This window comes from Paracoccidioides lutzii (genome assembly GCF_000150705.2).
Source record: "Paracoccidioides lutzii Pb01 unplaced genomic scaffold supercont2.8, whole genome shotgun sequence".
NCBI classification, from domain to species: domain Eukaryota; kingdom Fungi; phylum Ascomycota; class Eurotiomycetes; order Onygenales; family Ajellomycetaceae; genus Paracoccidioides; species Paracoccidioides lutzii.
Window position 1 is genome coordinate 655,460 of NW_015440954.1, and position 22,268 is coordinate 677,727.

The 22,268-nt window shown below is 46.6% G+C and overlaps 7 protein-coding genes across 7 annotated transcripts; 4 read left to right on the plus strand and 3 right to left on the minus strand.

The window, feature by feature from the left end:
* Positions 1 to 1,128: 1,128 nt before the first annotated feature.
* PAAG_03159 (hypothetical protein) lies at positions 1,129 to 4,791 on the minus strand (the record flags this gene model as incomplete). Its single annotated transcript, XM_002794568.1, has 1 exon — positions 1,129 to 4,791. One exon carries the CDS (start codon positions 4,789 to 4,791, stop codon positions 1,129 to 1,131), a length of 3,663 nt encoding a protein of 1,220 aa, XP_002794614.1.
* Positions 4,792 to 5,541: 750 nt separating this feature from the next.
* Positions 5,542 to 7,779, minus strand: PAAG_03160 (hypothetical protein; the record flags this gene model as incomplete). Its single annotated transcript, XM_002794569.2, has 3 exons — positions 5,542 to 5,586; positions 5,694 to 7,589; positions 7,663 to 7,779. 3 exons carry the CDS (start codon positions 7,777 to 7,779, stop codon positions 5,542 to 5,544), a joined length of 2,058 nt encoding a protein of 685 aa, XP_002794615.1.
* A 1,345-nt stretch (positions 7,780 to 9,124) lies between these two features.
* Positions 9,125 to 10,098, minus strand: PAAG_03161 (GTP-binding protein ypt5; the record flags this gene model as incomplete). Its single annotated transcript, XM_002794570.2, has 5 exons — positions 9,125 to 9,469; positions 9,548 to 9,739; positions 9,833 to 9,859; positions 9,931 to 9,950; positions 10,029 to 10,098. 5 exons carry the CDS (start codon positions 10,096 to 10,098, stop codon positions 9,125 to 9,127), a joined length of 654 nt encoding a protein of 217 aa, XP_002794616.2.
* Positions 10,099 to 10,663: 565 nt separating this feature from the next.
* Positions 10,664 to 12,947, plus strand: PAAG_03162 (phosphoinositide phosphatase (Sac1); the record flags this gene model as incomplete). Its single annotated transcript, XM_002794571.1, has 3 exons — positions 10,664 to 10,868; positions 10,952 to 12,687; positions 12,768 to 12,947. 3 exons carry the CDS (start codon positions 10,664 to 10,666, stop codon positions 12,945 to 12,947), a joined length of 2,121 nt encoding a protein of 706 aa, XP_002794617.1.
* A 671-nt stretch (positions 12,948 to 13,618) lies between these two features.
* PAAG_11708 (hypothetical protein) lies at positions 13,619 to 15,476 on the plus strand (the record flags this gene model as incomplete). The annotated part of the gene is made up of 3 exons (XM_015847304.1): positions 13,619 to 13,636; positions 13,758 to 13,889; positions 14,061 to 15,476. The coding sequence occupies 3 exons, from the start codon at positions 13,619 to 13,621 to the stop codon at positions 15,474 to 15,476; spliced, it is 1,566 nt and encodes a 521-aa protein (XP_015703093.1).
* A 1,249-nt stretch (positions 15,477 to 16,725) lies between these two features.
* PAAG_03163 (glycylpeptide N-tetradecanoyltransferase) lies at positions 16,726 to 18,438 on the plus strand (the record flags this gene model as incomplete). Its single annotated transcript, XM_015844869.1, has 3 exons — positions 16,726 to 16,774; positions 16,828 to 17,320; positions 17,388 to 18,438. 3 exons carry the CDS (start codon positions 16,726 to 16,728, stop codon positions 18,436 to 18,438), a joined length of 1,593 nt encoding a protein of 530 aa, XP_015702075.1.
* Positions 18,439 to 19,418: 980 nt separating this feature from the next.
* PAAG_03164 (hypothetical protein) lies at positions 19,419 to 21,500 on the plus strand (the record flags this gene model as incomplete). The annotated part of the gene is made up of 2 exons (XM_015844870.1): positions 19,419 to 19,446; positions 19,480 to 21,500. 2 exons carry the CDS (start codon positions 19,419 to 19,421, stop codon positions 21,498 to 21,500), a joined length of 2,049 nt encoding a protein of 682 aa, XP_015702076.1.
* Positions 21,501 to 22,268: the final 768 nt, after the last annotated feature.

The window sequence follows — 22,268 nt, forward strand, 5'->3', positions numbered from 1 at the left end:
CCCCCGATAATGGGGCTACCCCCCATATTTCCGCTCTGAGAAAAGCCAAATTCCAGTAAGCTTGAAGGTTTTTTTTTTAGAGCAAAAGAAGATTTCTTCTTGGGTTTTTTTTTGGGATGGTTCCTTCGGCCTTTCCTTTGCTGGAGGGATGTAATGTTAGACCCCCCTGTTTTTCCTTTTGGCCCTTGCCTCTAAAGAAAGGGAAAAAAAACCAAATTAAGGACCTCCCTCCTTGTGTTTTTTTTTTTTTTTTAGGGGGGGGGGGGGGGGGGGGGGGAAATATAGAAGAGGTGCTAGCGATATGATTTGGCATGCGGAGCGATTTGAGATGTGTTATTGAGGCCTTGGGGGGCGGTGTATCTTGGGAAGAAGACGGAGATAGAGAAGTAGAATGTGAGGAGAGAGGATGAAAGAGAGGAGAAGGAGTGGAGGGCTTATTTTTATTTCTTTCCGTCGGGAGAGTTTCGACCTCCGTGTGTTGGACATTTTCAGGAATGAACAAAGAAGTCATTTGACTAAGAGTTTGGAATAAATGGAGAACATTTTCACATGGAAGCTATCTGGTTTTCTTGTGGATAATTTCGGGATGGGAGGTAATAGCTTAGATAGGGATGAAAGTAACATGGAGACTATATGAATGAGCGAATTCTGAGTTTGGATGACCCTCTTGATAAGTGTGTTTTGAGTTGAAGGTTTAAAGCTCTGAAGAATTGTTCATCGGGTGATGAGAGAGTATCAGAGGAGAGTAGAATATCAACGGAATAGTGAATGAGTCAAAGTATTCCACACAATGCAGCGGGGAGATATCTTTTATCTTAATGGTAGGTTTGGATGGCTAACGGCCGCTCTTGACTGTGAAGTCATGTATGAAAGGAATATGATGCAATGTATGCAAGACGATTAGTCCGAACCCGGGAATATATTGAAACATGATGCCGTGCCGAGAAACATGAAAATAAAGAATACAATCAAGTGTGCAATGAACTGGGACGCTAGTATATGCAGAACAAATAAATAAAGATCAATTGTCACAATTCCTCAAACAAATATGTGAATTAAAAATGGACAGTATCTCCCATGAGCAAACCTGAGGTAATAAAGATATAAAGGGAGAGAAAGCAGAAGCGTCTAAAGCCATAGAATCCACTTGATGCCCGACACAATTCCCCTCCACACACCCCGGAAAATCTTAAATATCATCACAATCAACCACATCCACCACATGGCCCCGATAAGGGTCCATTCCAAGAGGACAAAGCCAAAGCGGCTCACCCATCGGAATCTGCGTCTCCGTTTCCTCAAACCGTTGGCAACGGAGTCGTTGAGCTGCTTCAATGCTAGGGTATTTGTCGTAGCAAGTTCGCTCGTCAACCTCTCGGCTTCGGCAGTGACTTCACGAATGCGAGGGCTAAGTGTTGAGGTCACGAACGTATCTAGGCTGTCTAGTTGCGACCTCAGTGCGGGAGAAGTGGTTGAAGAGAATTTTGACATAGATTGCTGAACAAGGCATATTTCGTGATCAAATCTGGACATGAGATATCTAGCTGCGGTGGCCACCTCTTCCGAACGTGGGACGCGGGGACCGGGAATGTTACCATCAGGGTCGAGTTCAGTGTTATTGACAAGAATCAGAGGTGAATCGCGTATAGTTTCGGCTTGGCGGCATATTTCTAGAGCCTTTATGCCCGCTGAGAGTAGATGGGCTCGTAGGCGTGCAAGTCCTCGTCTATCGATGACAGACGGATGGGAGATACTGCGGGATGACATACTCCAGTTTCGTGTTGCCTCTGAAATTGTGGTGCGCCTCGAGCCAGAAGGCAATACCGTCAAGTTGGTAAGACCGGTGACTGGAAGCCGATCCCGAGTGATTTGGAGACGGAAGTTACCATTCTCACAGGATGTTCCGGTATCAGTAAGCGCTAGATTCGATGCCACAGAGCCGCTGTAGTTCCCTTCTCGGGAGGCATATATATCAGTGTCGAAATTAGGTTCAGATGGCCTCAGAAGGTTGTCATCATAGCTGAGAGTCGCTGGGTCATCCTCGACTCGTCGTGAACCGATGCTAGGCTGAATGGGAACCCCCATTTCCGACATTTGCTGCGCTTCGCTCTGATCATCATTCCTAAATGTAGAGGCGAAAACGGGGAGATTGGGGGTATTGTATTTGAGGACATCTATCTTGGGATTCTTTCCTGATAGACTACCGGTACCGCTTACAGTAGGCATTCGAGCCACGTACGACTTTTGCTTACGCTTTACGTCTAAGGAATAGCTATTCGCATCAACATAGTCAGAAAACAGCTCACTCGAAGCGGTTGACGACTGCCTCGAGTGGCCTGAACCATCTTTTTTCCGAATGTAATCGCCGACTCTGGAAACTTCATTCCCAACAATCTCAGCAAGTCTTCCAGATCTGAATATCCCCCGAAGTTTTGACTCTTGTTGGTTTTGGGATCTGTAGCCTTTGAATGGACTCTCCGGATGATGGGCTTCACCTGCGCTGATTTTGTCGTCAGAATATGAGGGGAGTTTTGTGTCAGAGCTAAACGGAGGTGTATCAGTCCTAGCCAGGTGCTTAAGGTGGGATAAGCCAGGAGCATTATTATCCGCTAGGGCTGTCTCAAGTTCACCATTTATTCGACCTGAGCCGGTTGAAAGTTTCCTGGTGCCAACCAGGCGCAACAACGGTGATTTACTTGGCGAAGGAGGTGAGGCACTAAGCGTAACATCCGGAACCTGGCGCTGACTGAACCCTGAACCGGGGCTTCCGTCAACAGTTCCAGCGAACGAAACATCCTCCCTTCTGGGCTCGCTCCTGGCTAGAGATGACGAAGCTGATCTGACGTACCTGTGGGTCTGTGAGATGGGCTGTCCTCGTCCCGAATTGGTATCTAAAGATGGTAGGAACGACGGTTGCAATTTATCTCTCGCAGTTGCTGTATAATCCTTAGTTATTACGTCACCAACATCGTCGGCCATAGAATCTAGGGGTATATGTCTTGATGTCGTTTTATTTGATGGGTCCGAAATCTTCTGGGATGAAAGGCTAATATTATCATTATCGATGGATTTCCTGGAGAGTCGCGGAAAATGTCTTCTTCCCCGACGTGTTTCATGCTCGTCATTGCTAGATTCGCTAAACGAAACAGAAGAACGTGACAACGCTTTTCGCCATCTAGCTTTGCTCGCATCTCTTGATGAGTGGTCGCTAGATGAAATATGGGCGGAACCTGATATCTTGTGTCTGTGCCGTCCGCGATCCGCACCCATATGATGACGAGAAGAAACGGATTTGAAACGAGGTAGATTCTCGTGTGGTGCGAGTCTTTCAACCAGCCGTAAATTTTGGTCTTCAATTGTTGGGGTAGGCTCACTGGGGGGCTCTGGACCCGTTAAGGGAACCGGTCGTAAAGGTGTATCGGGGTGGAAGAGGCGATTTCCATCCCGGTCTTCAATTTTAAGTTTATTACCATCCTCTTCAAGCCATGCAGCGTCTGCTAGGAAGTCTGCAGGTGAAGTAATCCAATCCATCCGGGGCCTACGGGGCTTGCTGCCATCCCCTCCGCTAAGAATTCGGGCAGTATTAGATGTCGCTGGAGCAGTTATTATCCGATTATCTGGGCTGTCATCAGGTTCAAACTTAGGAAGTAAAATTCGGTCTTCGGCTCTATGTGTAGGATTTTCATCTGATCCTGCGATTACATCCACCCAACTTCGTACCTGATCGATATTATCCCATCCTCCAGCCTCGGAATCAATGGGGCATTTTTCGCGAAATCTGACCTTGCGATTACGTATGTATTGAATGGGGTTGTATACCCGTCCTTGGTACCCAGCTGTTCGATCTAACACCGACGAGTTCCCAGTAATAACGGACGTTTCATTGGGAGAAGGTAGCGGGGGCAGATGTGGGAGTAAACGTAAATATTCTGCCAAAAGCTCAAAATGTTTTCGAGCTTTTTCAGCTCTGGCAAGTGTAGCACTCGATATCTCGTAAGGCATGAATTCATGTTGCGTCAAGTTCGTACCCGTCATGGCAGATCCAGAAAATTTGTCAATGGAGGAAGATGAAGTATGGCGCGTAGCCACTGACGGATGCCTCCCAACGCCCTGTGCGGGGATTGAAATGCTTGGGATCCTTCGGTCCTGCGGACTGGCACGTGGAACATCCGTATTTTGTAGAGGGAATCGATAAATGTCCCCCGGTATTTCACCTCTCGATACCACTCGTGTATTCCTTGGAACCGCACCGGAGGACACTATTCCAGACGCACTTCTTCTCCTCGACTCGCTGAGATTTAACGCTAAGTTGACTATCTGGGCTGGATCTGTATCTAAACCAATAGATGACGGAGCACCAAGAGATGGAATGACGGAGGAAAATCCTGATGGAAGAATTTGCGCCTCATCGTTCGAGACGTCCCCATGGTTTATAGCATTGGTCACTGAAGTGGACAGCGGCGAGCTTCCAACTGAGGGTGTATTATTGTGCCTGCGATCAACCGTCGCATAACGTTTCGGAACAGCCAGCACGGCCTCCTCGCTTGTCCTTTTACCCTTCCGCTGGCTTCCTGGTGTTCGGGACAGAAAGGTAGCTCCTTTAGAGCCAGACTCCGATCTCCTTATAGGTGATGCAGCTGGTTCCAGGAAAAATGAACTGGAGGTTCGGTTGTTCCTATGCCTCCTCGATCCATGGGTGTACTCTCCATCTCTTGACCCGCTATCTAGTGTGGTATCCTCCAAATCACCTGGTTCCAAAGTGTCCTGCATTCGTCGATCAAGATGTCGCATACCGGTTCTGACCAGGAACAAGGCTCTTTGGAGACATCGAGGTTCTTAAGCTATTTAGGACGACGTCTCAAGGTTTGTGTGTTTGGCCATAGGCATTAGTTGCAGTGGATGATGTGATTGAAATTTACATGGTTTGGACGCAGCAGGGGGATAGGATGTGGCCATCTACTGAGACAAGATGATGTCGAAGAGCCCACTCTATCGCAAGCCATATGCTATTGCTTCTTGCTGCCAGGATAGATGGTTGACGTTGAGTTGTCTTTCCTGCGCTCCTCGTTGATATCTTGGTTGATGTTTAAGCAGGTGATTGTTTGATGCAAACAGTGCAAACAGCACAAACAGCACAAACAGGGACATACGGAACGGTAAGGGTACCGTTGGATAGCGCTAACTGTATTAGGATTGGTGTCGTTTACTCGCATTTTACGTAACTAGTTAACTAACTAGTTACAGTTGGGAGGATGCCCCGGCTACCCGTGCCACGAGCACCTACGTATTTAGTAGTTGTAGCTAGAGTCCCGTAATGCAACAAAGGTTGATATCGGTCCTCTTAGACTAACTAGTTAGTTATTTATTTATCTTTGACAAAGCAAATGTTTGGCACATTTATGCTGTGAGCCAGCAATTGAACAAAGGGACGGCATATCTGGCATTAAGTCTAAGTAGTGGTAGGATGCTATGTGTACAAAAGAACGGTATACGGTGAAATACAAGATGTGTAGTCCTATGTAGAGCTTGGGTTTAAAATGATTATTCAACTTGCAAGCATCGGAGACGGGCTTCGGTTTCGATAACCTACAAACAAGTACATACAATGAAATAGTAAAGTCATTAGCGTGAAAGTGGATTACGGATGTGATTAGCGTAAGAAAGGGAGAAAGGAAATCAATTCTATCACGTACCTCGAGAGCTTGTTTAACCTCCAGAACCCTTCGCACATCCGCAAGCCAGTCTTTACTTAACAACTTAGCCCAGCCCTTTAGACTGTTCATTTCGCGAGCAGCCTCATCAAGATTACCTTCCTCAAGGAAGTTTTCAGCTCGGGTGAGAGTACTCTCCACATCATTACCAGCAGGCGACCCATGCTTCTTAAGCATAACCTTGCTCAACACGAAACTAGCAGCATGACTTGTGATACCAGCATTTTCAGGCAGCAGGCTTGCTTTGCGAACTTCGCTAGCTACTCTTCGAAATCTATCAACTAGCTGAGCTGAGGATGGGATGCCGCGTTGGTAGGCCACAGGGCTGATAGAGTCGATGGCAGCACTAACAACTTCATCGTTAGACGCAAGCTTCTTGACTGCAGCCAATTCTCGAATGAAGGGACGAGGGACATTGGAATTCTCAAGCGTAGTCCTCACGGCATCAACGGCAACCTGGAGCTGTTGGGTTTTCAGGTTAATGTCAATCACGTCGCTCCATCCGGCAGTGAGTCGTTCCAATTCCGCAACGCTAGAGACTAGTTCAGCCAACTTGCTGAGGCGGCTCTCACGCTCGTGCTCGACAAGGTTCTTGACATCACTGAGGAATTTACGGTTGAGTTCAATGGCCTGCTCAACAAGCTCATTGCGGAGTCGCTGTTCTGCCACTTCATGAACCCTCTGTAGCTCCGTGTTGATTTTCTCCTGGTATGATTGAGCGATTCTTTCCCGTTCTGCCTCAAACTCCTCACGGAATTTAGTGGCGTCTTCGGCGCGCATTTCATCAATACGACGAATAAGTTTTGCGGCAGATTTGTCGAAAGAGGCATGTGCATCGTTGATTTCCTTCTGTGCTGATGCCTGAGCGTCACTCTTAAGAGCAAGGATGCGTTTGCCTATCTTCTCCAGCTCCTCCTTAGCTTTGGCAACAGGTCCAGAGAACGAGCTAGGGGCATCAGCGCTGATTACAGTAATTATATCGTTGAAAACCTTCAACAGGTCTTGTACAACTGGTTCATCTTCTGTATTTAGCACGAGATGATCGATAGTGGTAACTGCCGGAATGGCTGGCTCTCTTGGGGTCTCCTCCACTTTGGCCGGCTGAGTTTTGACACCCTCTGTCGCTGGCTTGGTCTTGACTGCTTCTTCCCTCTGAGCTGGTGATTTACTGGTCACACCACCTTTGGTCTTTTCAACTCTTTTGGTATCCTTCGTCGCCTTATTTTTATCCACAGCACTCATATGTGGCCCTTTCTTGGAGATATCACTGCCTTCTTGTTGCTCCTCCGCTACCTTCCATGACAGTCCGCTTCCGCCAGGTATCGTCACCTGAGCTCCTCCATCTATAGGCGTAACGGCACGGCGATTGTTCTTCTTTGTAGCATTTGGGAACCGGTTTCGAAAATCACGTTCTTCAAGATAAAGAACCGCGTCCTCGCCATAAGGGGCATACTCGGTGAAGAAATCGTAGAAGTTGTCCGATCGAAGGGAGTACCAGACACCTCCAGCATAAGCAAGCCCAGTAGTGAGGAAAAGATAGAGCAGGAATCTGCGTAGACGTCCAGTTTTAGGAGTTGGTGGGGTTGGAGGAGGAGATGGTGGTGGGGCCGCTGTAGGTTCGGGTGCCGATGCAGCTGAGCCGGGAGAAGTCTGACCTTGACGCGGAGGAGACACAGGCGCCACCAGCACAGTTTCTGGTTTGAGAGTTGATCCAGTCGAGGGAGAGGCCGCTGATCGTAAGTTTAGGTCGCTTGTGTTTGGGCGTTTCGTATTTGTCGAGTTTGAAGCTCTCTGGGATACATCTGAAACTGCTGCAACACTGGGGGACGAGGAGCTTCTCAAGGCCCCATTAGGCTCTTGTAGAATAGCATAATGTCTCTACGCGCGTGTGTGATTAGAGTTAGCAACACCCTTGACAGCAATTGACGGTGCGTGATAGGGTTGAATTTACCCTGGTGGTGGTATTCGCTCGCCCAGCACTGGAGGAACGGAGCCATTGCGCAGATGCCTTGGGGCACACTGGAGAGGAGAGCACCTGACGGCTCGTCGCAATTGAAGTGCGCAGCATGGCGTGCGGCACTGTCAAAAAGATGGTCAATCGGCAGGAGTGAGTTGAGACAACGATGAACAAATATTGTTAACTTGTCCTGTTTGAGATTTGGTCTTCAGGGATTTTAGTGGTGGGTTATAATAACCAATTTGTTGGCGCTTGCCCACAAATTGACGTCGGAAATTCGGGCGGCCACCAGCCACACTAACGCGGATGTAGAGGGAGTGCCAGGAACAATGGGAGATCTTGTATCTTTATATATAGGGCCATAGTATCATCTAAAAATAGTCAGTTTATTTACTTTGACTGTGTAATCAATGGAAAATATAATGTCCCAGGTAGGCAGGGATAGTCCTCAGTCAACTGATGCTCTGCGTTGATGTATAGTTTGTAGCCATCAACGACGGAGCATGAGACTCGGTAGAATCGATATTTGTTAGCTTTCACGTCTGGTACATTATTGTGGCCATTTGGTTTTAGAGCGCGAAAGGTGAAGGGTTTTCTATGTATGTCACTCAGTGTATCAGTTAAATATTGCAGAACACTAATTGCATACATGCCTAAGAGACAGGTCCCCTGGAGGGGATGAGAAGTTACTTTGCACTCGTAATCGTTCCTCCGCTGCAGGTGCCATACCATGTTTCTATAAACCATTCAAGTTGCAAAATAACTGCAAAGATCACTAAATACTAAGTACTAACTATTACTGTCATGTTTGATCGTAAACTTTAATGACAAAAGTATGAAGTGGCTACTAAGAATACACAAAGGAGGAATGGACGCCCAGGAGCGGTTGGATGATTTGTATATAATGGGAATATATGAAGAAGACAAATTATAAGGAACAAAGTAAACGATAACCAAAATAACACCAGGAGAGCATACGAGCGAGGAAGAAGATGGAAAACATGACAAGCAGAAAAAAGAAACAAAAAGGAAGACGGGAAGAATCAGGGGAGCATGGTCTAATGAGAATGGAGAATAGAGAGCCGTCGACTAAAACGATAAGCCAATATTTGGGTCGAAAGTGAAAGGATATGGGAGGGCGTTAAAAAGAGTTGAAGAGACAACATGTAGGGATATTATAAACTACCCAAAATCTGCCACAAACACGGCTGATTCTTTAAAGCGAATGTGATTCCTTAATGAACACTTTCACGTTGCAAGATAGTCATTGCCCTCAGCAACTCTTTGTCACAGGTCGCAAAGATGTCCTTTATTAAGAGACCATGCGCAGGAAAGCAGTATATGGAGGAAACTTAAGTCGCATGTATGGGCGGAAAGTAGGATACTCGTATAGAATGCTAGTGGAAGAATCGAAAGATAGACATTGAAGGGGGAAGTTAGCACAGAATTATTCAATCTAGCATGAGCAGTTGTTTGCTTGCGGCCCCGCAGCCTCTGGGCGTAAATCGACCCCTGGACGAGGGTTGGACCGTAGATTTCGCGGTCCAGCCTGGTCTAATGGCAGCTTCTTCGCAATAGCCGTGAACAGCTCCCGCACGTTTGTTGCAGATTTGGCTGAGGTTTCGAAAAAGAGCAAACCGGCTTCACGCGCATAGGCTTCGGCATCTGCCGTCTGGATCGCACGCTTATCCGGGCTATCCATGACTAGGTCTAGTTTGTTACCGGCAAGGGCAATAATGATATTCTCGTTTGCCTGTCGCTGGAGCTCCTTTACCCACGATTTGGCTTTGTCGAGGGAGGACTAACGATGGTTTTGACGATCTAAGTTAGTCTTGCTATATAACAAAATGATGTAATGGTGCAGAGATTGGAAACATACGACTTGAGTGATATCGTAAACAACAACGGCACAGTTTGCATTCCGATAATACATTGGTGCTAGAGATTTGTATCTTTCTTGACCAGCAGTATCCCATATCTCGAACTTAACAGTTGTACTTTCATCTAGGGAAATGGTCTGCGTAAGGAATGCTGCACCGATTGTTGATTCCCGGTAATCATCAAATTGGTCCTGAAACACAAACATCAGCACATCATCGACACTTATATCCGATCTCATCTTTTAATCCATATACAAGGCGCAGGGAAGCTGCTCAGAACTCACTTTGACGAATCTAAGGACAAGAGAGCTCTGGTAGGTAACATTTAGTCAGCATTTTATTCCCGCAACCAACTGAATCACCACGGGGTTTCGGGTCGAACCTTTCCAACAGCGGATTCTCCTAAAAGAAGGAATATGCATCAGTAGCTATTCGTCTAGAACGAAGATGAGAGAGAGAGAGAGAGTAGAAGAGACCAACCTAGCAGAACGAGCTTGAACTGGGCAAACCTGGCACCTGGACGGGCGCCAGCTGCAGCTCTTGAAGCCATGACACAGGAGAAGTTATGGTTGAGATGGAGAGGGTGTTAAAGAAGAGGTGAACTGGTCCTCCGTAGAATATCGCGAGCTATCTATCAGAGCAGGGATAGTTCAGGCCAGGTAGAGTGGTTCATAGACAGCAACAGAGGTGGGAGATGCGGCGTCGAGCAAATGTCGGGATGGTGGCAGCATTTGCTTTTTGGGGAGTTGTTCGCTTCTCGGTCGGTTCTGCCAGGATGACGAACATCAAAAACCAGCCGGGTTGAGCATTTGCCAGCCTGATTGCTTCAGCCACACTCACCATAACGACCCCCAACCGCCATGACCAACAAACTATTTCCTTAAATAATAAGAGTTCGCAGTACACGCAGTACACAGCAATTCCAATTTCACTCTTCCTACCAGCAACATAGAATATTAGATTAGACCATTAACGAGAAGACAAGGGATCGCATTGCTTGTCCATTGGATTCCCTGCATTATGCGTAAATTTCTGCGGCAATATAGTTAAAATCACTGCCCTGCAAATTCAGCTACATATTCCCCTCCCCTCTTCCGGTCAGCATGTCAGTCACAATGTCCACGTCGCTCCCATTCCGCGATATTAATCTGCTGGTTTCACCCTCTCACTATGCCTTTTGCTCTCCTTCTTCGGCCTCTGCGCCCACGCTGGTTGTTGAGCGCCCAACAGGAGAGCTGCGACTGGAGAGAGCTTCCGCCCATGGCGCAAAACGCGTCTCAAGCATCGCTGGAATCCTAGGCATCATCAAACTGAAGCTGGGTGAGTTACAGTTAGTCATATTATTAATACTATAGGACGAAGGATACTCTTTTGCTGGGTGCTTGCGCTAACTTATCAATTAGACAAGTACATCATTGTGATTTCGAAGACACGACCCATGGGCAGATTGCGAGGTCATATGGTTTACAAAGCTGTTGCAACGGAATTTCTCCCCCTACGAGAGAGACCCCTCCATGACCCTGACGAAGATGCATACCTTAATTTACTCAAACAGTTTCTCCGTGCGGCTCCAATATACTTCTCATACTCCTTGGATATTACCAACAGTTTCCAGCGCCAATCGCAAAGCGATCCCTCCCTCCCCATGTGGAAACGAGCAGACGACCGGTTCTTCTGGAACAGATTCATCCAAACAGATTTAATAGACTTTCGATCGGGGGTGAGCGATGGAACAGGCGTGCGATATGGACAGCTCTCTGATGTCGATCCATTCATTCTGCCCGTCATTTTCGGAATGATGAACATTACTGCCACCAAAGTCAAATCTACACCGTTCACCTTTGCGCTGATAACCCGAAGATCCAGACATCGGGCTGGCACCCGATACTTTTCACGCGGAATCAATGAGCAGGGACACGTTTCTAATTATAACGAAACCGAGCAGGTTGTTATTCTGAATGATGCCACTGGTGGCATGGCAGGGTTCGGGGGTTCTGGAATGGGAAACGGGAAATTGGGAGAGAATGCTGGGAAAGACCTTCAGGTGCTGTCTTTCGTGCAAACTAGAGGCAGCGTCCCGGTTTACTGGACAGAGATTAGCAATTTACATTACACTCCTCATCTGCAAGTGCGTTCTGTGGATGTCGCACTGAATGCTGCACGAAGACACTTCGCCGAACAAATCCGGATTTATGGCGAGAACTACCTTGTCAACCTAGTGAACCAGAAGGGAAGAGAAGAGAAGGTTAAAAACGCATACGAGCAGTTGATACGCACGTTACTCACATCCTCTACTGAGAAAACAGACGCTGACGCCTTGTCCCCCGAGAAACTACACACTGTGGAGCCGACCCGGCATACCCAGGAAATGGATCGTCTTCACTACGTATACTTTGATTTCCATAACGAGACGAAGGGTTTAAAATGGCACCGGGCTGAACTTTTACTGACCCGTCTAACCGACGGGCTATTAAAAGGTCAATATTTCCGAGGAATCGAAGCACCAGGCAACAGCTCCGGTCCATTGGATATCCGGACCCTTCAAACCAGTGTCGTACGCACAAACTGCATGGACTGTCTAGATCGAACGAACGTGGTGCAGAGTATGCTTGCTCGATGGACTCTGACACGCCAATTCGTCGACGTCGGCGTTCTTCAACCAGGAGAGTCAGCCAGTGATGACCCAATGTTCGAATTCCTATTCCGCAATATGTGGGCGGATAACGCGGACGTTGTCTCCAAGTCGTATTCAGGCACCGGGGCTTTGAAGACTGATTTTACACGAACTGGAGAGCGGACAAAGGCCGGTATGCTTCAAGATGGAAGGAACTCACTCATCAGATATGTCCGGAACAACTTCTTCGATGGCCCAAGGCAAGATGCTTTTGACCTTTTCCTTGGTGCCTATCTCCTTTCTGATTCTACGTCTGGTGGCAGCCTCCGATTGGCAGATCGAAGGCCAATAATTATCCAGTCAGTTCCATATATACTGGGTGCAAGCATCTTCATGATTTTCGTGGCTACCTTCAGTCGTCGTCTTCCAGACTCTGCAGCCTGGCCATTGAGGTTATTCTTCGTATTCTGGTTAGCCGTTGCGGTATGGTGTTTGCGATTTGTATATGCCCATGGGATGCTTTATGTAAGTTTAACTCAGGAGTACTTCTACACCTTCGCGAAGAAGATACATGTCGCTAACACTCCCTTTTGCTTTTGTAACAGGTCAACTGGCCTAAATTAAATACCCCAGCAGCAGCTATAGAGGGTTGCCTGGATGCCCTCGCGCACGCCCACAACGACAAACTCATTGGGAAATTCGTCCCTGCCCCGGGAAGACACCACCGTGGATTCAGCAATGCGCGGATGGGATATATGGAGGAAGGGAAGAAAAGGATTGAATAGAGCTTACTTCCTGTTGAATGCACCTTTAAACTATTTTTAATCCATTCCTACTTCTTTGCTTCTTTCTTTCTTTCTTTCGTTCATTTGACTTTAGAGTCCTAAATATTCGTTTCAGCTCTCGTACTCATTTGCCGCGTGTTCTTCAATTAATCCCCTCCTAGCGCTGTTCATTGTACGACAACCCCTTTGGTGAAAGCTCATTAGTTTAATTGTTACTTTTACTTAGGAGAGATACCGACTAAAAATGGGTACTCAGTTTTTGCGCAGATTTTTGTTAGCTCATTGGTGTACTTCCTTCAGTCCAAGAGGAGGTCTTGAATATTCTTCGACAGTATTTCTACATGTGTGGACCTAATACTTTCCACCTCACTTGAGCTTATTTCTTGTTATGTTCCAAAAGACTCCCTAGTCAGTAAATACTCAAATTCCGCAAAAGTTCGTCGTCCATCCAGCAAAGCCCCTGGTCCCTGACAGTGCCAAGCCGCAGCAGCAGCAGCACATTACTTTACCAACCACCATCAAAAAAATTCATTAACCCGCAATTTATCTACCTCAACCTTCGTAGGCATATTCTGACAACTTTAATGGGCATGCCCTCCAGAGGGCAACTGAATTTCAAAACTCTAAAGGTTCAAGTCCTGGCACGGTGCTTTGCTAGGAACTTTGCAAAAATGGCTCGTAGCTATGAGGTTAGTCCATTTCCCGCAAAGGCCTTTGCGATATCGATCTACTTGATGACACCGATTGATTGACTCACAAATTTCAAAAAAAGGGATAAAAGAACAAGAACTAATGAACGATTATGTATAGGATGCGATCGCAGCACTCAACTCTCTACAGTCAAATTTTGCCACGATTAATGCTGTCCGAACAAGAGGTTCGAATAGGAATCGTCAAGCGATACCTGAGATGATTCAGTGGTGCCAGAAGATAGGATATCAGGTGTGCGGTCACCCTTTTCCGATTCTACATATTCACATCCCATCTCATCCCATGGTACCTTCGCAATAGTTCTATTTATTACCGTTAAACCGTTTGCGCATGCAATTTTCATGGGTCACATTAGTCGATATACCTAGATGATGAATAATACTAACTCGCTCGTAATCACAGCCATCTGAATTTAACCGATTGAATATTATTCATATCGCGGGGACAAAAGGGAAAGGATCAACCTGCACATTCATATCTTCGATCCTAAACCAATACCTACCAATATCATCTGAATCCTCAGTGGATGCCCGCCCACCAACGATCTCGAAAATCGGGCTATACACATCCCCGCACCTTCGATTCGTCCGCGAGCGCATCAAGATCAACAACGAACCCCTCTCCGAACAACAGTTTGCGAAATACTTCTTTGAGGTATGGGATAAACTGGAAGCATCAGCTACTGCGTCTGGTAACGATCCCAAGGATCCGGCCGGGAAACCTGCCTATTTCCGCTTCCTGACACTTATGGCCTTTCATACATATATGTGCGAAGGAGTGGATGCGGCAATTATCGAGTGTGGCATTGGCGGCGAATATGATAGTACAAATATAATTGATATGCCGGTTGTGACGGGAATAACAAGCCTGGGGCTCGACCATCAATCCATCCTGGGTAACACCATTGAGGAAATCGCCTGGAATAAGGCGGGTATCATGAAACCAGGTGCCAAGGCATTTACTGTTCCACAGCCAGAAAGTGCAATGACCGTGCTACAAAATCGAGCTGTGGAGAAGGTCTCAGAGCTTCATGTCGTAACAAGTCATCCTGAGCTGACACCTCTTGCTCCAGCCGCCATACGATTGGGCCTTTCAGGGGAATTCCAATACAAAAACGCAAACCTAGCTGTTTCCATTGCCGGCTCCTTTCTGAGATCAAGGGGCCTGGAAGAGCTGCCCGTCGATATCAACAGCTCCCCACTGCCCGAAAAGTTTAAAAAAGGTCTAGAAACCACCCAGCTAGGTGGTCGCTGCGAAATGCGCCTTGAGAAGAATATCGCCTGGCACATTGACGGCGGCCACACGCTGGACAGCATAGAGGCAACGGGGAAATGGTTCGCCTCCGAACAGGCCTCACTGCTGCCATCCCTAAGGAACTCAAGGCCCAAACCCCTCATCCTCATTTTCAACCAACAAACCAGGGACAGCGTTGGCCTCGCCCGCGCCCTCCATAATACTCTCTCCCTCTACTCCGCAAACCTTACTTTCACCCACGCTATCTTCTGCACAAATGTCACCTTCAAGCAATCCGGATACCGACCCGACCTCGTCAGTATGAACACCAACTCGTCAGAGGTGGCGTCGCTCAGTGTCCAAAAGGCGCTGGCGCAGGCATGGAAGGAGGTATCTCCATTAACCAATGTGCTGACGAAATCTACCATCGAAGAAGCGGTGGATGTTGTCAGAGAGATTGCGAGGGCGGAGGCTAAGGGCCGGGAAGGAGATGATGCTGCTGGTGATGAAGTTGCAGTCTCTGTACTTGTTACGGGTAGTTTGCATCTTGCTGGTGGACTTTTGGAGGTCTTGGAAACCACGTAGGCTTGACGAAAAACTCATTCTTTTCCTATTTGACTATAATTTAGTTTATCACAAAAAAAAAAAAAAAAAAAAAAAATAGAAGAAAGTTGGGCATATGAGTGTATAATCTCCTTCTGTTACCTCCCTGTGAAGCGTTTTCAACAAATACCCCTTATTTTCGCATCGTTTCTTTCATGATAGCTCAAACGCAACACTTTTGGCGCAATGCGGGGTGCTTGTTACATCATTCATAGGATAATGCTCTTTATTCACTCATGTACCGCACACCTTATATAATATATAGTATGAGAGATGAGAACAGTTTCTGCGCCTAATTATGGTCAGAAAAGGCGTATCCTGCATCTGAAATGGCAACATATCTTTCCATGTACACCAACAAATCCTGTGATGTGTTTAAGATCCCGATTTGACCAATTCCTTGCTTTACCAAAATTACTTCAGATTACAAGCATATATATAGGACAGTGGAATCGATACCGCCGTGTAGATACAATAGGCGACAACAGTGATTTAACGTAGTGCCTGAATTCGAAACATTTGAAATGACTAGATTTTAACCTGAAATATCTACACCCAACTACCACTTTTTATTAAATTAATCAAACTAGGTTCAGGACATCCTATTCTTGTATGCGTGCGTTACAATTGCTGCACCTCTGCGGCACTCATACGTATGGCCTAGGCTCTTCTGCTGGCAGAGGTGTAGGGTTTTCAATGACAAACTATTCAGCAGGCTCAGCAGCTCCTTCACATTGAATTCAACCGCTAGATTTCATATGCTTTCGCTTCTCTTTCTCATTCATGACATATATCTTGTTCTTGCTTCTTCATAAAATAGTGGTGTCTGATCATTATACTTGCAGATCTTGATAAGTTGATCTAAACTCTTCACTTAGACTGTGAGAAGAGCTTTCAAGCTTCTATCTCATAAGAATTTTAATCCTATTCATCTGCTGATATAGTTTATGAAAAAATTTCTAGATGTTTAAAGAATTAGTTGGTTGCCCACTCGCTTGGGGAATTACGGTTATTCCTTGGGAGGCTTGTGCTGGCTGACAAAGCTTTCCAGTGGGGCAGCTATCCCCTGGCCAACCATCTCCCACTCGATATATCAAACGCAGCGGTCAAGCTGTCTTCCCCCGCGGCAGTATACCCGTATATCTGGCGTCCGTCCCACCCTCTGGTAGCGCCTCTAACTGTTCCAGAGCCCTGACCAACCTTTTGCTGAAAATTGGATTTCTCAACAGATATGCCAGAACAAGAGGATAAGAAGATTGTGGGAATTAGTGATGCAGATGGTACCTCACCCACCACGTCGCCAGAAGCAAACAAACAACTAATAAGTCTCTAGGAAAGAGAGAGAAAGAGAAAAACAAATCACAGAACGATAATGTCACTGTCACAAATCCTGCCGCAAAACTTACACCCAGCATGACAGAATCATTATTAGAGCTCAACCCAGCCCTGCGAAGTGAGCTCGCAGGTATGGATAGGGAAAAGGCAACAGAAGCACTGCGCCAGATGAACATTTCGGATCTCCTTACTGGTCTATCTGTGAATCCAAGGAATCAAAAGGACATGGCATCATTTAAATTCTGGCAAACACAGCCAGTTATCAGGTTCGAGGACAGGGAGAGTAAAGAACCTGACGGCCCAATCAAAGTAATTGATGCTGATAAGGTTTCGAAGGAGCCCGATGCACTCCTTGAGGGGTTCGAATGGGTGACGCTGGATATAGATGATGAGGAGGAACTGAAGGAACTATATCAATTATTGGCCAACCACTATGTGGAGGATGGTAGTGCTATGTTCAGGTTTAACTATTCGCGTGACTTCCTGAATTGGTGCGTTGTTATCTGGTTCCCTTCCCGCTGTTGAAAACTTATGTGATGATGCTAACATGACTTCAAGGGCCCTAAAAGCTCCCGGGTGGAAGAAAGAATGGCATGTCGGTGTCAGAGCTACCAAGTCTCGAAAGCTCGTTGCGTCTATATGCGGTATCCCCGCCGACATTGTAGTGCGCGGCAATCATCTGAAAGTCACTGAAATCAACTTTCTCTGCATACATAAGAAACTTCGGGCAAAAAGACTTACACCGGTCCTCATCAAAGAAATTACCCGGCGTTGTTATCTGAAAGGTATCTACCAGGCTATATATACAGTAGGCATCATGTTGCCAACACCAGTCAGCGCATGCCGCTATTATCACCGGTCCCTAAACTGGCTGAAGCTGCACGAAGTTGGCTTCTCGCCCCTGCCGGTTGGCTCGACCAAGGCAAGACAGGTCACGAGGAACCATCTACCAAGCAGCACTTCCACAACAGGTCTACGACCAATGGAAAGCAAGGACATTGACGCCGTTCACGATTTGTTGAATCGATATCTCCGACGATTTGAGCTTTCACAGATTCTCAGCCGAGAAGAAGTAGATCATTTACTGCTCCATAAAGAGAAACCCGATGCGGAACGGGTTGTATGGAGCTATGTCGTTGAGGATCCAGAAACAAATAAAATCACAGACTTCGTCTCATTCTACTCGCTGGAATCCACCGTCCTCCAAAACCCGAAACATGGCAATATCAGAGCGGCTTATCTCTACTACTATGCGACGGAGTCTGCATTTGCAGAGAAAGAAAAGGGACTTAAGGAAAGGTTGCAGCTGATTGTGAACGACGTGTTGATTCTTGCTAAGAAGGTGATTCCATCTCAGAAGCTACGCTATATTCCCTTTTTCAACGACCATAATTCTAACAATTGGAAACAGGAAAAATTTGACGTCTTCAACGCCTTGACTCTGCACGACAATCCACTTTTCCTTGAAACACTCAAGTTTGGTGCTGGAGATGGCCAGCTCCACTACTATCTATTCAACTACAGGACTGCACCCATTCCTGGAGGAGTGAACGAGAAGAACCTCCCCGACCCGCGGAACCGTGGTGGTGTTGGTGTCATCCTTGTCTGAGCTGAGGCGTGGTTGGGGTGCAAGATTGAAAATGAGAGGACATGACAGGGCCGTATGGGGAAAAGGTGGATGCTGATTCGGAGTGACTGTGGGGGCTGCATATTACATGACATGGCATAAAAACGAACCGCATTAGATTGGACTATAGTGGATGGTGTAACCAGGTGGGAAAAATTTGCATGGATCTGGCTCTGGGGATTTTCTTCCTACAGGCTAATGGTTATTATCAAAATGTGCATTCTGATATCCAAACTGTCGCCCCATTTTACCCAGGTTTTGAGTCAATTAAACCCAACAATTTGTCAATTTATCAATTTAATCGCTTCTTTTCGACATTTTACTCCACCCCCCCGAGCACCACTCATGGTCGAGACTCTCACGTGCGCTTAAAGATATGTACATAGCCACGTTTTAGCCAAGACCAGTTTGCGGGCATAAACATTCATCCGACATCACGTGGTCCAGCATTTGCCTCTATTTCATTACGTAAGCGCGTATTTGAGATTTGGGCCAAGCATAAGAATGATCCATCCTGGCATTGGGATACAAGTATCGTTTATATATCTCTCTCTGTGTGAACCTCTGCTGTGTCGAGCTTGTGTGGCCAGAGTATCCCTGTAGAGCGACGCATCCGCCACTGCGCATATGCCGAGCCGTCCTGCTTCCTTTGCTCTTTCGATGAGCTGCATGATCCTTATCTAATCTTGTTTCTACCCACCAGGTATCTGGTGTCGACACACGAGTTTCTTTCAGCTTGCCGGATGGGAGGGCAGATCTTAATCCAATGAAAGCCCTTGTGTTTCTATGATTTTGAAATTGACTCTGTATGCTGCTCCTATTGCGCAAACAATGGGTGCTTCTCAGTCGACCAACGGCCCGGGCCAGAAAACAACCTCCGGTTAGCTCTCTTGTTCCTATTGTCTGGTCACCGCATGCCTCCACATTCCTATTTGATTTACTTCTGAAATTCATCTGTTGTTATGACCGGAGTGGGTAGGGATGTTGGCAGTATGTTAACTGTTCAAAAACAAAACTTTATAGTCGAGGAATTGAGCAAACGTCTGGCTTACCGCTTCGCAAACAAATGCTTCACCCCACTTGAACTTACCCATCTGAAAGACAACTTCTTCTCTCGGGCCCTAGACCAAGGAGGCATTCGCTATTGGAATGAAGAGATATTATCAGAATTTTTGGGTATCCCCGATGGCGCAGGGTCGGCAGCATATGTTACCAGTGATGGATCTCTCGATGCTGGACCCGTCATCTTTCGCATGGTGTCATACCTTGGGGCGTTTCCATTTCAAAACACCATGGCACCAAGCGTATTGACATTCGAAGCTATGGTAAAAGTGATTGTGCTTCTTACCGAAAGATATGGGAAAGTTTTGAGACGAGGGAGAAAGGATCGAGTTAAGCTACTTTACGGCAGTCTGGCGGATGTTGGGCGGAGGGATATCATTGTTCAACTCCAAGAAGCCGCAGAAGACTCGATGGAGTCGGTTGGCGAGGCTGGCCCTGGCTCTGATCGCACCTTCACGCATTCTACGGGATTTTCCGTCGATAAACCTGCTCATGACGATGATGGAGAGGAAGATGATGATGACCTGGCTCTTGCGGCCCTGGAATCACTAGATGCGATTGAGATTTTCAAACACGATCAACGGATTGATAAAACTGTCTATGAGTCGAAGATTTCTATAAATACCTTCCGGCGACTATTAGCATTGCTCATGGTCACAGCTCCACTTCGACCGCTGGGAACAATTTCGAAATATACGACAGGGTTAAGCAGTTCAATTCTAGAGACAGTACATGAACAGGTAGAAAGCATTCTTGCTGCGTTGGCCTTGGACGATTTAGAGGGTGGCATTGGGTATAAATCATTTTCCGAATTGATATCAACCTCTCTCCCGTACCTATTCGACCCCTTGACCCCTCTGTTTGAGCATCTCCTGTTTAGTAAAAATCTCGACCTCACTAGAAAACGACATTCCCAGTCCCAGAATGACCCTGCAGCTAAGCCAGTTCCAACGCCACCTTCAACTCCTCCATCGTCCCCTCCCCTATCCCCCGTTATCTTAAATGGTGGTTTTGACTCCTCCATTCTAAACCCAGCCCTCTTGTCCCATCTATCATTCTTCCTTTCGACCTCTGCTCAAATTCCGAACATCTTCCGCAATCGGACGCGACTCCATCCTGTCTTCTCTTCGACAGAGCATGGCGAATCATTAACGTCCTTCTCCCACCATGTCATGACATGGCAAGCTCCGAGTATACTTTTAATTAAGGGCGCAGTGACATCAGAATCTGACGAAGAACAAATAACCACCATTGGAGCTTATCTCCCCCAACCCTGGAAACAATCCTCATCGTATTCCTCCCGGAGGTCGTCCGATGTTCCCGATCAATCAACACTTCCCTGTCTCTTCGAGCTATCCCCAGTTCACACCGTCCTCCAGGGTTCCCCTTCCCTCTCCTCTCTTAAACCAAACATGCCCGTAACCTACTTCTCCACCAAAACTGGCATCGCCATTGGCTGCCAAATCCCCCCACCCTCCCGAAAATCCCTGGGAGCTGATTTTCTTCCCAAACCCAGCGGCGGCGGCAGTCTCCTCATCGACCCCGCCCTGGAAGTTGCCACTTTGGTGATATCTGATGGCCTCAACGGGGAAGGCGTATTTCTCCCACCAGGAATTTCAGCCCACAGCGCCAGCAAAAGCGTCTCCTGCACAACCCTAGCAGCATCAACAACATCCATATCTGCCTCAAACCATAACACCACAAAATCCATCTCGATTTATAGCCTTGAGGTGTGGGGCATTATTCCCTCTCAATCCCTCAGCGCGCAGCTTGATTCACCTGGTTCCTTTGTCGACAAACAAGATGCTATCACTCAGCAGCGCGCACAATGGGATTTTGAGGCGCGAGAAGCGGAACGCAGAAAGGTGATTAATATGAAAGTGGGCGTTGGGGAATTAGAGGAGCACTCTGGTAGGGCGCTGCTCGAAATGGCAGGGATTGTTGGGGATTCCCAATATTCGGGGTTAAGGCACTTGAGGTAGGGAGGTGGATTCGATTGGCTAGGAAAGATGTTGGCAGTGGTTTTGTTTTCTTTTCATGGTTACTGATTTTCTAATGATCAATGCGAAATGAGTGTATGTGACATTATTGTTATTGCATTCTCAGAGTGTTTCCTCTTTGAGTTTCCCATATCTTCTCTTTCAGCTGTCAGTTTTAAAACTGATAACGCTTTCTTCCTGCCTGTGTATGATGTGAAAAACTATCTTTCCCCCCTTCTACTTGTACTATTCATTTTTTGATAATTCATTTTTTGACCCGTATATATAGATGTATATATATATATATATATATATATGGGATACTTTGTTGCGAGAAAAGAAACCCCCCCCAAAGATCAGTGGTATTGGCGGTTTTTAATGGCTACCTTTCTCCGATATATCAATGCTATGAGCAGCCATTCTATTCTCTAAAAGTCCCAAAAATCATTCCATCCTACGGAATCATGCTAAGAGAACTTGCAGCATCGATGATATGACGGTGAACTGTCAGCAAATTACCCCTCTCAGCTGTCGTGTGCTTTTCCCCTTAAGATCTATGGATAGGATAGGGCGGATGTTGGTGCCCAGGCACGTCCCCACGCAATCCAGAATGGAAAGAAAAAACAAAGATGAAAAAAAGGCCAGAGATTTTATAATATAAAATTAATACTGCATATAATACATCGTGTCTCCACACTCCCATAATTCAGTGAGAAACAAATTAAAGGGAACCAATGGGATAACTTCCTTGCGCTCGAATCTCATCAAACG